The 15,904-nt window shown below is 40.9% G+C and overlaps 1 protein-coding gene across 1 annotated transcript; it reads right to left on the bottom strand.

The window, feature by feature from the left end:
- Positions 1 to 421: 421 nt before the first annotated feature.
- On the bottom strand, positions 422 to 11,057 carry SIKE1 (suppressor of IKBKE 1). Its single transcript, XM_003409603.4, has 5 exons — positions 10,795 to 11,057; positions 10,462 to 10,567; positions 9,402 to 9,544; positions 8,247 to 8,360; positions 422 to 5,463 (listed from the first exon to the last, which is right to left on the bottom strand). The coding sequence occupies exons 1-5, from the start codon at positions 10,951 to 10,953 to the stop codon at positions 5,362 to 5,364; spliced, it is 624 nt and encodes a 207-aa protein (XP_003409651.1). The 5' UTR covers positions 10,954 to 11,057; the 3' UTR covers positions 422 to 5,361.
- Between the last annotated feature and the right edge of the window lie 4,847 nt (positions 11,058 to 15,904).

Raw genomic sequence — 15,904 nt, 5'->3', positions numbered from 1 at the left:
GCGGATCTTGGTGGATCTTTTTGGCTAATACATGTCCATATTTCCCCACACAGAATTATCTGTGGATGACTGGGAACAACGATGATGCAGCATTTCTAAGAGTGCTTCATTGTTGTCTCCAAGATTTTATTTGAAACTATGAAAAGCCATGCCAAAAAAAAAAAAAAAAAGCCCACTGCGGTAGAGTCAATTCCGACTTATAGCGACCCTACAGGACAGAGTAGAACTGCCCCATAGAGTTTCCAGGGAGTGCCTGGTGGACTCGAACTGCCGACCTCTTGGGTAGCAGCTGAGCTCTTAATCACTACGCCACCAGGGTTCCCGTTAAAAGCCATAGTGGTAGGAAAAATACCAAGATGGCACCCAAGATTCCCACCCACTGGTTTACACCCTTCTCTTGAGTGTAGGCAGGGCCCTGGTGGCATAGTGGTTAAGAGCTCAGCTGCTAACCAAAAGGTTGGCAGTTGGATTCCACCAGCTGCTCCTTGGAAACCCTATGGAGCAGTTCTACTCTGTCCTACAGGGTTGCTCTAAGTTGGAATTGACTTGATAGCAATGGGTTTTGAGTGTGGGCGGGCCCTGTGGATATGAGTGGATACCATTGTCATAATTATGGTAGCTTCTGTGGCATTCTTGACACTTTGGAACAATGTGTGTCAATAATTTTATAAACATTCTTCAATCTGGTTTTGTGAAATGTGTCTAACAAATGAGGAAGATGGAGAATTAAAAATTATACTGTCAGATGAGTTTTTGAAAAATGTATCATTTTATTAGGTATGTATGTATCCCTAAACAATATGTTGTATAGTCACACAATGGAATATTTTACTTCAATAAAAATGAATGACATTTACCTACAATAAAATGGATGAATCTCAGAAAAAATGTTGAGTGAAAAAATCAAATCCTTGTATACACAGTATACCATTTTTATAAAATTCAAAAAGGTATAAAACTGAAGAGTATGTCATTTTAGGGATACATATTTTAGGCCTTTTTACGTACATGATAAAACTTAAAAGGAGAAAGGAGTTGGGAGGGATAGGAGAGGAGCTCAAATAGATAAATGGAAAGTACTGGTAATGTTCTAATTCTCAAATTAGATGATGAGTTATTATTACACATGATCACTTATTTGGATATCATATTTATCATTTTATAAGCTAAATACATTAAAAATATAAGTGCAAAGATATGTATAAAGTATTGACCAAATTTATATCCACATGGTTCTTTTTAAAATTATCCTTACTTTTCTTACTACTCAGGGAATTCAGATTTTCACAAAAAATAATTTTATTAAAAGGTTACTAGGTAGTTCTCAGGATCTCTAGGACAGCTGGAGAGCCAGAATTAGAGGCTACATAGCCAATTAGCATGTCAGAGTTTCTTCAAGGCTCCACTGTTTCCACTGTTTGGCACAGACACTGCAGCTTACACCACTGGCTTTGCTGAAACCGGATACTGGTTGTTGTCACTAGAACCATTTTTGTTGTTCCTTTGTGGAGTTGAACGTACCAGCCAGTGCTGTTGGTCATGTCACCTTCACTCAACGGATCCTGCATGGTTACCTGCCTTCTTTGTATCACTAACCTTGAAGTTTTAAGGCAGATGTATCTTCCCTAGTTGCAAAGGAGGTCGGGAAATCATGTATCTGGTGCTTTCAAGTTCTTTTGGAGGTAAGAGGGCTCTGCCTCACAACATAGAATGGGAGTCTGGGTACTGACTGATGTAATGACTGATGTCTGTCACGGCCCATTCTCTTGGCTACACTACATTAACATACTTGCAGCTATTACTTACACTTTTTAATAAAATGTTTCCACACAACATAATGCTATCCACTGTAAAAGGACTTGTATCAGACACTGTTAGTTGTTTTCTCAATTTCCTCTCTGTTAATAGTGATTTTATTTGGGGCAGCAACGCCCTCTCTTGCAGCTAAAAGTGGCCATGTGACAGGTCAGGCAAATAAGATAAGAGGAAAATTGTTTGGGATTTCTGGAAAAGCTCTGCTTTTCCTGATAAAAAGAGGATACATAGAGCTGGCACAGGCCATTTCTCACACCCCCACCTCCAACTTGGGCATGACATCTGGCACAGCAGCAACCTTCTTGCGACCACAAGAAAACTGCATGAGGGATAAAGGCCTACATGCTAAGGCGGCAGATCTCAAAGAACTGCACCCTTTTCTGCAGATAGTAAGGACCACTGAACTGATTAAGTATTACTCCTATCAGTTACATGCATATATATTTTCAGCTACATCATTCTAGAAAACAGATAATAACAATTATATCTCATTAGTTAAACTCCAGAGCCCCTGTGGTGCAGTGCTAAAAGCGACTGACTGTGGTTTAAAGCTACCAGTGGCATCGTGGGAGGAAGATGAGGCAGTTGGCCTCTGGAGGTTTACAGCCTCAGAAACTCTGAGTCTGAATTGACTTGACAGCAGTGGGTGGGGAGTTAAAACTTCATCCACTGAGAATTCATGACACTTTATATATATATATATATATATATGGGCTGTAGGGTTTCTTTTGCACTATTAGTAAAACTAGATTTTGCTAATCAAGAGCCATGTGAAGTCAGTAATATTTGGCATTTAAAGGAAGTGTAACTTAGTGGTTAAAAATGTGTTTGAGTCTGCCTGGGTTTGAATTTTGGACAAATAACATAGCGTCTTTGTGCCTAAGCAGCTGCAAGATGAGGTACAGTTGAAATGTAGATTATATAATACAATACCTGACACGTACTAAAGCACAGAATGTTAATTATTGGCAATACCATCCACTTTCTGCTTTTGTTACACCAAGCTTTTCTAGTTCTCCTCCTGTCCATTTGTTCTCTCTATTGGATTCTCAAGTTAAAATAGTTCCTCCTCTATATTCTAGACATACTTACATCAAATTTATCACACTGCATTGTAATTATATGCATACTTGTTTGTCTCCACCAGATTCTTCTTTGAAAAGTATCAATGCTTTTTCATTTTTCTATTTGTAACTTGTAATGAAATGTCTGGCACAAAGTAGACTAGATATTCTCAACCTTGTGTCCTTGGAGTTACCTGGGATGCTCACTAAAATACAAATCCCTGAACTCCATCCTCAAATTCCTATTTCAGTAGGTCAGTGAACCACATTTCAAGAAACAGATCTTCCATGTTTGAATCAAATTAACATAAGCTAAGGTAATAAGGTAAATACCAACGTATTTAAATGTTTCTCAGAATATTTCCAAACCTAGTTTTTATAATTTATATCACATGAGGATACCTCTAAAAGTCAGCAGCAATTTGTACAATGGTACTGCTAAATACATTCTACTTATTCAGGAAGACCTGTTCTGACAGTCATACACACATGTATATACACTGTACACATGCATTTATGAAAAGCCCTCTGTACTTCCCAATAATCAGACTCATTACTGAGTAAAATTAGCTCATCTTCTCAAAGTTAAGGTTTTTACTAGAAAACTTTGTACTGAGATTTTGCAAGCCAGTCAAGTCCCTCCACACACTGCACTGCATCCACAGCAAAGGCAACTTTACTGTCCACCCAAATGCAAGTCACGGGCGCAGCTGCGCAGGGCGCTGACAGCCCGCCATGTTGTCTTCGGATTCATACTTTTAAGTTTTTCATTTGTCAGAGGGAAAAGTCAACGTAATTTATTCTGAAACCTGAGCTGTAAAGAACTTTATAAACAGCTCTAAAGGTACATAAGGCAGGTGACAAAAGGCACGTTACGCCTTAATGAGCCATCTGATTACTTTGTCATCCCCACCGACATCTGGCCACGGCGGCTGACACACAGTAAGGGGTACATGCCTCCTGAATGGACTTGTGGGACACATGGTGGCACCAAGGGCATACTTCAAAGCAAAGAGCTGGACTAAAAGTTTACTCATTCATGGGCAATAAAATAAAAATGCCCAAACTTAGGGGTGGACACATTCTTTGAATTCTATGCAGGGTAATGAATAGAAATTTGTTAAACTTATTCATTAAAGCCCATCACTGTAGGTAAAGTCCATTGCTATAACTGGGATCGGTTGCTATTAGGACATCTTGGAGAGATTTTGTTGTTTTAGCTAAAATCAACTCTTTATGACTGTACAAAAGAAATTTTACATCACATAAAGTGCTAGCGAAAAACTCTAATACTGTATCTGTATGGTGCTTAGTGTTATTGGAAAACACTGACAAGTTTAGCATTCATAATTTATTTGTGGAAAAACCTAAATAGTGTAACATGAAGTAATTTGTATATTTGAAGAGGATGTGGGAATGAGGTGATGAGTAAGACTAGATGACCACCCAGTATTTGAACCTCAACATTGCTTTGTTGTTGTCTACATAACACTATGAATATAGTTATTCTCATTAGGTGATAAAACTTGGTTTCACTGTGAAACATGGATCTCAAAAGAAAGCCAACTACTAGTGCCAGTAATAAAAGACATCTAGGTGATGGTTCTTAATTATAAAATGTAGCAGCTAAGAACTACGATGTGAATAAGTCTACTATATGCTCTTTGCACTGTGTGAACTACTTAAGTTGAAGATTTCCTGGCACAACATGAATGAAAAACTGACTACTTTAACAGAGTAAAAGCTATTTTTAGCATTTGAGCTAAGTGAGCATGTGTGCACACACGCACACACAAGGACAAGTTTCTAGGCATTCTTTGAATATAACGACTATACTACAACTGGGGGAAAAAAAAAGAACAGTTAACTTATTTCCAAGTATGTTTCCTGTGGACTAGCAGTAGGTCCTCTCAAATTAAGAGTGAAGACACCAGGCCACAAAGTGTTAACTCTTAGCACCAGAGAGACTTAAAACTTCAGAGGTGAATGACATTACAAGCGAGAGAATCTGCAAGACTAGCTCTGTGAAACTAGTATCACTTTTGTTAAACAGGAAAAATCCAGGTGTATGCAGAATAGATTTGAAAAGTTACATCTCTTTTTCAAAGTTCTTTAGAACTGTATTTTACAATTCTATGTAAAATAAAAGTACTCGTTTATACTAAAATGCTTTAAGTTTCAGAGATGTGAAAAAACTAAAATGAACTAAAAACAGTTTATGTAAACTGAGGTCCCAGAAATTAGAATTAAAAGTAGTCTCTTAGAGAAAGGAATGGTGAAATTCAGTGAGTATTCTCACTAACACACTAGAAAATTGTGTTGTAGGCAGTCAACACTGACTAGCCATTCTAAATTGCCACCTGGTATCTTTAATCAACACTAAATCATGCCTGAGGCAAGACAATGAACAGCCAATACTCCAATGGAAAGATAATAACTTCTTTCCTTGATAGACAAGGTCCACTAGTATTCAGGTGGTGAGCTATTTGATGGCTTGGGAAGCAGCGTCCACTGAGTCTTCTTTCCGGACTTGAAGAGACTCACTGCTGATGGACAACAATTCTCGAAGTTCCTTATTCTCCAGCTGAAAAAAAAAGGTGTTATGTTCATTTCATGGATTTTTACTGTCAAAATGCATCAGAATACTTTTTTGGGGGCCATATAGACATTTTAATTTTGAAAGTTCTAAGGAAACAAAAAACACACTGGCTGATAAATTCCTAAAATATTACTTACTTATTCAACAAACATTTACTGAGTAATTTCTATATGCCAAGTGTTAGGTGTACAAAGATACTCTTCATAGTTTCCACAGGTTTACTATTATTTCTTCCATCTTTCAAATTGCTAATAATCTTTTCAGGAAAGTGGGAGAAGAAACTTACTAGGCATATGGCCAGATATCATGTGGGTGCTTTACATGATATCTCACAACAGTCTGTAAGGTAAGTATCATTGCTGACACCCACATTCTATTTAAGATGAGGACACTGTGGCTCAGAACTCAAAAAACTTGTTCATACAGACACTAGGACGTGGTATTGCTGGGATCTGAATCCAATGCCCATGCTTTTTCCACTTACAGTATGAAGTGAAGCTTGTCCCACATTTCCCTAAAGCCGTTTCCATAACTAGGGTAAATCAGGGTGTGGTGTGATTGATTACTTTTGTGTGGCATTTCTAGCAATGGTCTTGAAGCTCCCACCCAAATGATTGCGTGGGACTGTACAGATACTATTGGAAGGGGATTGGTTAGTTTGGCCATCCTGCTGGACTTGAAATGAGCCATCCCATAGGCGGAGAACAGAAAATCCCACTACTGCAAGGGAAGAATAGCCAGGAGCTGGAGCGTCCTTCGGACCTGGGATCCCAGCGCTGAAGAGCCTCCTGGAACCAGGAGACACACAGAGAGAGAGAGAGAGAGAGAGAGCAAGCTGTAACCCTGAAGAGTGGTGGCAGCAGAGACCCAACAGCAGGAATCAGCATGGTGGGCTTCCTGGCCCACAGAGGGACAAAGCTGAGTGGCTCTGGGCAGAGGCCTAGGCCTAGGTAGAGGCATGCCTGTGAGCACAAGTGGGAAGAGGCTGTTCTGATGGAAGAACTGTACCGTTGAGTGTTCTTGTGCTTCAATTATAACCTGTTATTTCCCTAATAAACCCCGTAATCCTGAGAATGGTCTGTGAGTTCTGTGTGGCCATTGCAATGAATTATTAAACCCAGCAGAGAAGTAGAGAATGCTGTGGGAGGGATGGTTGGTGTCCAAATTGGTAGAGGTGGCAGAGAGAGAAGGCATGTCTCACCTCAGCCTCATAGGATTCAGCCTTGGGCTGTTGATCTTGATTCTCCTTTCCCCTTGTGAAGACAGAGGAGGTCAGACCCTGCCCCCATCCCGTTTTTACACAGGATAGCGTTGACAAGGTTGTTCTATCATTTAACTAGCTTATAATTCCTACTTAGGACCTTGTCCATTCTCTTTAATTTCCAGATAGGGCAGCTTGTACTCTTCATCCTTATTTTCTCTGCAGGAAATTCTGGTAAACCACTGCATTTTCAGATTTCGCCAAGAGGTCTTATGCCATATAAAGTACTTCCCTCTGTACTCTGTATCTCTCTCCTGGCACTTATATACCATTTCATATAAGTACTAGTCTTACTCTCTCCACTAGACTCTGAGTTCTAATGGGCAGGGACCCTATTTTTTTCTTTGGTATTTCTCAAATGAACCTGTAATATGTAGCTCTCAAACCATCTACTGAAATATTTTTTACTTAATGATTTTATGGGCACACTAATGCCCCAGGCCTTTCTTTGTAATGTATTTCTGTTTTTAAAATATCAAGAACTATGCGGCTTATAAAACAAACAGCAGTCCCTTGGCTGTATTCCCACAAAGGCAACAACTTTTAACACTGTGGTGAATTAATTATTTTTGTATGTGGCCTTTCTAGCCATGGTCTTGTAACTCCCACCCAGGTGACTGGGTGGAACTGTGTGATAAAATAACTGTCTGGTCAGTTTTGCCTTAAAAGAGAGCCAATTCCAGAGCAGGAGGGGGAGCCCACCACCAAGGAAGGATGGACTCAGCAGCAGGAGACGGCGGTATGGCATGCTTCCCAGCCCATGGAGAGAGAAAGCTGAGTGCCTTTGGGCAGAGACTGAGGGCTATGGTGATGCGTGTCTGTAAGCACAGCCCGGGAGAGGCTATCCTGATGGAAGAACTGTATCCTGAATGTTCTTGAGCTTCCCTAATAAACCCCATAATTGTGAGTGTGGTCTGTGAGTTCTATGTGGCCACTGCAATGAATAATCGAACTCAGCAGAGAAGTGGAGAGTGCTATGGGAGGTACGGTTAGTGTCAGAATTAGTAAAGATGGTGGAAAGAGGAGGCTTATATGGCTTCTGCCTCATGAGAGTTAGCCTTGCGCTGTTGATCTTGGTTCTCCTTCCCCCTTGTGGGGCTGGAGTTTTTACAAACACTTTCACCTATTTCTTTTGGTATTTACTTCCATAATTCTGAATAACATGACTGTACTATAACTCCTGATCATTCATTTAAGACATTATCTGTTCACTTCCTATTATGGCAGATAAGGAACTTTAGCTCCCATATAACCTGTCCCTTCCATTCTGTCCAGCCTCCCAGTGTGATAACATTTCAACTACTAGCCAATCTGCAGTTGCTATTTTCATTGTTTGCTGCCTATCACATTTCCTTTCTCAAAGAAGGTACAGTGGAGGAGTTTTAAATCCTGAGCACACACGAAACATGCATACATTGCAGTGACAGAACAGTAATAACATATATATCTTCCAGACTTCATGAAAACTCCGTGAAACATTGTAGACCTAAAATAGCAACAATCTTACCTCTAATTGGGCTAGTTTTTCCTGAACCTTACAATACTGGTCATCATCCACCTGAACTGCTTTCCTCATCACTTCTCCCATTTCACAGATTCTGTCAATTTGACTTTCAATTTCCTGTGACGGTATTAAGAAAGAAAAGGTGAAAAAGTAATCATTTCTACAGATATAAAGCTCATGAGAACATATGCATTATGATTTAAAAAGTTCATTTAATCCATGCTACAGAGGTTACAATGGAGCTTCACTACATAATCTGAGTCCTCAGGAGTAAAGCCGTAATAAAGTGGCCTTGTAATACTCAGAAATAATTTCTATTTTCAAAAAGCCAGTTCTAGTGTAACCACTGGATTTTGGACAATATCTCTAAGTGGCTGTTTAACTTAAGTTCTCCCACTTTCATTGGGAGGAAGCTTATCACATTCCAGGGTGCCTTTTTCCATCTTTGGACATCTTAGAAAGTTCTCCTATATCATATAAATCGTTTCCTTCAAGGTTCAGTAAATTGGTAAAATTCATTTTCCTCCTCTAGATGAAAGCTTAAATGTAGCTATCCCTATTCCTTAAGACTTTTGTTAAGTCAATAAAGTCAACAGAATCTAAGATGAAATTGATCTCTCACTAAATTCCACCGTAGCAAACAGCGAGGTTCAATCTATTAACCCAGAATTAAGTGATATGGTACCTGTGAATGTACCATGACAACTGTGAAGCATCTTATAAATATAAGTACAATTATTGGGTCTCCCAAATTAAATCATAAGCAGCCTAAGTGTAGAAACTACGCTACACATACTTTTTAAACACCACTATTCTCTCCTAACAATAGAGCATGATGCTATGCAGTTCAGTTTGACACTTTCAACACTAACTGGCATTATGTTTGGTGCAAGTGCTTAGCATTCCTTAGCGTTCTGAAAAAAGATCTTGATGCGGTACAGGGAGAGGAGGGAACCGTGTGCCACTCAAATAAAAGGCACTGAGTAGCTCCTCATCCCCTTCTGATATCTTTACAAAGCTAAAGCAAAATAAACAGCAATTGTGATAAACATGAAAGGAAACACAAGGTTATTTTTCTTGGAAATCAAACACAAAATCTAAAATAATTTCCAGATTTCAATTCAGTTAATTTAGAATTTACTTATCAGAGCTTCTTACTGCAGAATGAGACTGGTGAGCTTTCAGGACTGGTTCAGCATCCACTGCTTTTTTAGCGACCATCAACTGTAACATCTGTTTCCGGTACTTGCTCATGATGAGTTCTAAGGCATCCTGGTGTTCCTCCAAGGAAACCCATAGTTCTATCAAAAAATAAAATAACTTGGCAGCAATGTCTGAGAAACCACTCCCAAAACCAAACTCTTAACAGTTGGAATTTTATGACACTCCATAAGATACTGTGAGTCCAAAGTTGTAAATCAATGTTTAAATCCACAAAACTAAAGAGCTAAGGTTTATGTTAAAAATAACTTCCTAGGCAGAGACACCATAGTCTAGTAGAAACACCGTAGGGTATGAAATCAGAAGACACAGGTTTGAGTACAGTTCTGTGACTTACTAGCTTAATAAAAGTACTCCTGAGCAAATCATTTAACCTCTCTGGGTCTATTTCTCAGCTGCAATACTGTAATAATAAATACCAGGCTTGCCTATACCAAAATGAAGATACAAGAATACAATGTGAAGTAATATGTGAAAACCTTCTGTAAACTGATATATAAGTGACTATTAAAAAAAATTTTTTTAATTAACACTACCATCATTAATAACGTAGTTAACATGTTTAAGAATATATATCCTGAGGATAGAACTGTTCCTGCACCTTATGTGATAAGAGTAAAAAAAAAAATTTAACTTTAATGTTTATTTCGATTACTATTTAAACATTAAATTCTAAGCCCTTTGAGAATATGAACTCCTTTGTTATGCAAGCCTCTATCCGGGGATATTTAAACACACCACGCAATAATTCAATTCTATTAAGCACCACTTTGATGAGCCGTCTATAAATGCTAAATCAGTCAGATGACCTTGAAAAAGATATTTAGCAATTACACCACACCATTATTGGTCTAGCAAGTGACACTCCTTTTAAAAGTATTTACCTGGGAATACGTATAGGATGTCCACGTTTGTGAACAGTTAAGGCAGTTCTGCAAGAATTTCTGAACTGCTACTGGAAAAAAAAAATCGTAACTACACAAAAAGCCTGACTAACCTCTGTTTTCCTGCTGCAAGTCTCTAATCTGCGTGTTCTCTTGGGACAGCAAAATGTGAGGCTTGTATTTAGACACGTCCTTCACATCGGATGCATCCTCTTGATACTGGACAAACAGAAAGACAGACTAAGCGCGCCGAAAACAGGGGCAGATACAACTGAAAAGGTAGGAGCCAGAGCTCCAGGCAGTATTCTCAGCCCCAACTCGGCAGACGCCTCACCGCCGCCCTCTAAGACCGGGAACAAATTCCAGGCCGAGTTCTCAGTTTACCTCGCAGTCCACACCTCAAGCGCCCAGAACCCGAGGGCACGGATCCCCCATCTCTGCCTGACCTGGTCCGGAAGCGCTGCCCCAGCCTCCCGCATAGCTGCCACCCGCCGGTGCAGTGCCGCCGACTGATCCACCAGCGACTCAGCGGCCGCATCGTGCTCCCGCAGCCTCTCCAGCAGAGTCTTGGCGTCTGTCAGGATCTTTTCGATGGTGCAGGTCATAGCGGATGCACGACCCCACCTGTCCGCACCGCTCACCTAAGCAAAGCGCCCAGATCTTCCTTGAACCCTTCTCAGCGTAACATACGTCACTTCCGGGAAAGTTGGCCAGGCGCCTCAGCCGCCGCGATCTATGCGCCTGCGCAATGACAGATACGTCCTCAGGTTGACCCGCTTTAACCTGCGCCTTCGCTTCAGCCCCGCCCACCGCAGAGCTGACGGCTTGCACTGGCCGGGTTCTTGTTTTCCTGTTCCTAAGCTTGATGGGTTTCTCTTTTTTCTACTGGCTTTTGGTTGATGTGGGTTTTTTACTCAGTCATCGTTTTGCTCTAATTGCGTACTTTTTTTGTTTTAATTCAATTAATAATTGAAAATAAAATTAGTCAGAAAAACAACTTTTTTGTCATTTGTTATATCAGTTTATAAGAGTTTTGCTTGTCATGTTTGTACGTCAAACTTTGCTCTTTTTCATTCATTAATTTAATAAATATTTTTGGAGCGTCTTCTTTATTCCAGGCACTGTTTAGTCTCTGGGAACACAGCAGAGAATAAGACACAAGGTCTCTCCCTTAAAGAAAAACCCCGCGACCACATGTGTCACAGAATAGAGCTGTTCATAGGGTTTTCTTGGCTGTAATCTTTATGGAAGCAGATCACCAGTTCATCAAGCCTTTCTCCCATGGAGCTGCTGGGTGGATTTGAACCACTAACCTATAGGTTAGCAGCCAATGGCAAACTTCTTGTGCCACTCAGGCTCCCTTTCTCCCATTAGGGAGCTTATGTTCTAATGGGAGAAAGAATTTATACTCCAATGAATAATTTAAGGCAGTGAGAGAATTAGGAGCCTGGTGAAGGGGTGAGAGTGCCAGAGCCTTAGTGAGAGGTCAGAGAAACGCGGAGGGAAGGGGAATTTAGGCTGTTCTGTTCCCAACAGCTGGCAAAATGGAGACACTCAGTAATTGTTAAGGGGGTAGATGGGGAACAAGCTCAAGAAAAATAACAAATCAGGGCCACAGACCAACGGGAAAAACTTTAATGCAGAGCGACAGAGGTAAAGAGATTTCATTCAAAACAAAAGAAAAACACCCTGCCTGAGTGATCTATTTCCTTTGGTTTTGACTTCCACCCAGGCCCATTGGTTCTCAAATCCATCTCTGTAGTTGAAATCTCTTTCATTAACCTAGGATATTTATATCTAGTTGCGTACAGAGTGTTTCCACAGTGACAACCTACAGGCACCACAAATTCAACATGGTCTAAAACTGACCTCATTATTAGCTTTGCCTCTAAACCTGTTTCTTCTGTCTCCCTAAAGAGCATGTTCATACACCCATTTTCATAAAACAGAATCCTGGAAGTCATTGTTTAGTCTTCCCATTTACTTATGTCTCACATTTAATCAATTACCAGTCTATCTCCTTTATATCTTTGTTGTTAGTTGTTAGGTGCCCTCAAGTCAGTTCTGACTCATAGCGACCCTGTGTACAGATGAACAGAACACTGCCTGGTCCTGCACCACCCTCATGATCATTGTTATGCCTGAGCCCTTTGTTGCAGCCACTGTGTCAGTCCATCTTGCTGAGGGTCTTCCTCTTTTTCGCTTACCCTGTACTTTACCAAGCATGATGTCCTTCTCCAGGGACTGAGCCTTCCTGATAACATGTCTAAAGCATGTGAGATGAAGTCTGGCCATCTTTGCTTCTAAGGAGCATTCTGGCTGTACTTCTTCCAAGATAGAGTTGTTTGTTCTTTTGGCAGTCCATGGTATATGCAATATTCTTTGCCAACACCATAATTCAAAGGCGTCATACATATTTTCTTCTTGGCATTTTCACTGCTACTGAGTAGATCGGGCTATCACCCTTTTTCATTCAGATAAAGCAACAGTCTTCCAACGACCTCAGGTCATCTCCTCTACCAGCTGTCCTTCATGGACACCACAATCCCTATTGCCCTATCAAACCACCAAAAAAACCCAAACTCATTGCCATCAAGTTGATTCCAACTCACAGCGACCCTCAGGACAGAGTAGAACTGCCCCCATACAGTTTCCAAGGAGCACCTGGTGGATTTGAACTGCTGACCTTTTAGGCTAGCAGACATAGCGGAAACAGGGTTTCCACTGCCCTATCAGTGAAGGGGAAACCCTGGTGGCATAGTGGTTAAGTGCTACAGCTGCTAACCAACAGGTCAGCAGTTCAAATCCACCAGGCGCTCCTTGGAAACTCTATGGGACAGTTCTACTCTGTCCTGTAGGGTCACTATGAGTCAGAATCGACTCGATGGCAGTGGGTTTTTGGTTTTATCAGTGGAGGGTAATTATTCTTCTACATCCTGCTCACTTTAGTATTGAGACCTAAACTGGCCAATCTAATTCCTCAGTGACACTTTCAAACAATTACTCTTACATGCTTTTGTAAAATGTTACTTTATATTAAGTTTGTATCACCCAGCTGAACATTCTTTGATCCTTCTTCATTGCTGACCTTTTATCTCGGGAATTCTTTATTTCTAGAAAATTTTAGGGGTTGGTTTACAATCTTTTTTGGTTATTCTTGTTAGTTGCTGTTGAGTAGAAACCTTCTCCTGGCAACCCCATGTGTGCATAGTAGAACTGCACCATAGGGTTTTCAAGGCTATATGACCTTTTAGAAGCAGATTGCCAGGCCTTACTTCCCAGGTGCCTCTGGGTGGGTCTGAACAGCCAATCTTTTGGTTCGTAGTCCAGCACTTAACCATTTGTGCCATCCAGGGACTCATCCTTTTTGATTACCCCATTTTTTGTCCTCATCTTGGGTGACATCCATGTCCATGTGGACAACTTATCTAGTGTCCTACCCTTTGTTGGCCTCTTTAGTTATAAATCCAAAACCAAACTCATTGTCATCAAGTCATTTCTGACTCATAGTGACCCTATAGGACAGAGGAGAACTGCCCCATTGGGTTCGCAAGCCTGTAATCTTTACCAAAGCAGACTGCACATCTTTTTCCTATGGAGCAGCTGGTGGGTTTGAACTACCAAACTTTTGGTTTGCAGCCAAGTGCTTTAATCACTGTACCACCAGGGCTTCTCATCTTTAGTTATAGAAACATTAAATTTACTTTGTCCATCCATGGCCACACTATGAATCATTCACCAAGAATTGTTCCTCATCAGAACATTTAACTTTAACATCTAACTCTTTAACTGCAACCTTTCTGTCTAGTTCTTGAAACCCTTTCTCCTCCTACTCTCTAATGTAACCTCATCGAGCTCTTTAATTTCTGAATCAGTCCATATTCTCACTACATATCAGACTTTTACCTTGTGGTCAAATTTCCTTCTCTGAGAAGACTGGACTCTTATTACAGATAATCTAAGCCATTGTCTCTCCAGCACTCCCAATTCCTTCCTACCTCTCTTCTTAGGACAAGTCTAACCAGCAAAACTCCAGTCTTGACCAATTTTATGAATCTAGTAGTGGCTAAAAGAGGATACAGCCACAAGGGAGGGTTTTTATTTCTGTTTTGGTTTTTATGAGGAAGTCTTGAGCATAGTTGTAGGCTTTATAAGGAAAACAAAACAAAAATCAAACCAGTTGCTGTCAAGTCAATTCCAACTCGCAGCTGCCCCGTGTGTGTTGGAGTAGCACTATGCCTCATAGGGTTTTCAGTTGGCTGATTTTTGAGAAGTAGATTGCCAAGCCTTTCTTCTGAGATGCCTCTGGGTAGACTCAAACCTTCAACCTTTGAGATAGTCAAGGAGCTCATTAACTGCACCACCCAGGGACTCCTACACTAGGTATATTAGCTGAACATTAAAGAGAAAGGTGATCCTTTCAACTCTGGAGAATTTGGAGGGCATTTGAAGTTTATATTTATAAGCAAAAGAGTTGTGACTAAGGCATACATACCAGGATAAGTTAGGATCTTTTAGAGGGCAGAGATTAGGGAAGTTCTAGTTTTGCCAGCTCTGGCAGGGTATGCCTGAATGAATCATGTGGGTGGGGGGGAGGGGGAGAGAACCTATCCCAGATAACACACCTTTAAGCCAGCCTGGCATATATAACAATGTTAGCTATAGTCTAGTGTGTGTCCTACGTCTTGGACCTCATTTCTTCTTTTTTTTTTTTTTAATTTTTATTGTGCTCTAAGTGAAAGTTTACAAATCAAGTCAGTCTCTCCCACAAAAACTTATATACACCTTGCTTACATACTCCCAATTGCTCTCCCCCTAATGAAACAGCCCACTCCCTCCTTCCACTCTCTCTTTTCATGTCCATTTCACCAGCTTCTAACCCCCTCTACCATCTCATCTCTCCTCCAGGGAGGAGATGCCAACATAGTCTCAAGCGTCTGCCTGATCCAAGAAGCTCACTCCTCACCAACATCCCTCTCCAACCCACTGTCCAGTCCAATCTCTGTCTGGAGAGTTGGCTTTGGGAATGGTTCCTGTCCTGGGCCAACAGAAGGTCTGGGGGCCATGACCACTGGGGTCCTTCTAGTCTCGGTCAGACCATTAAGTCTGGTCTTTTTATGAGAAGTTGGGGTCTGCATCCCACTGCTCTCCTGCTCCCTCAGGGGTTCTCTGTTGTGTTCCCTGTCAGGGCAGTCATTGTTTGTAGCAAGGCACCATCTAGTTCTTCTGGTCTCAGGATGATGTAGTTTCTGGTTTATGTGGCCCTTTCCGTCTCTTGGGCTCATAATTACCTTGTGTCCTTGGTGTTCTTCATTCTCCTTTGGTCCAGGTGGGTTGAGACCAATTGATGCATCTTAGATGGCCTCTTAGACCCCAGACACCTCTCTCCAAGGTGGGATGCAGAATGTTTCCTTAATAGATTTTATTATGCCAATTGATTTAGATGTCCCCTGAAACCATGGTCCCCAAACCCCTGCCCCTGCTATGCTGGCCTCCGAAGCATTCAGTATATTCTGGAAACTGCTTTTAGTTTAGTCCAGTTGTGCTGACCTCCCC

This window comes from Loxodonta africana, chromosome 3 (genome assembly GCF_030014295.1).
Source record: "Loxodonta africana isolate mLoxAfr1 chromosome 3, mLoxAfr1.hap2, whole genome shotgun sequence".
NCBI classification, from domain to species: domain Eukaryota; kingdom Metazoa; phylum Chordata; class Mammalia; order Proboscidea; family Elephantidae; genus Loxodonta; species Loxodonta africana.
Note: the sequence above shows the minus strand (reverse complement) of the source record. Positions and strands in the feature narration are given on the sequence as shown.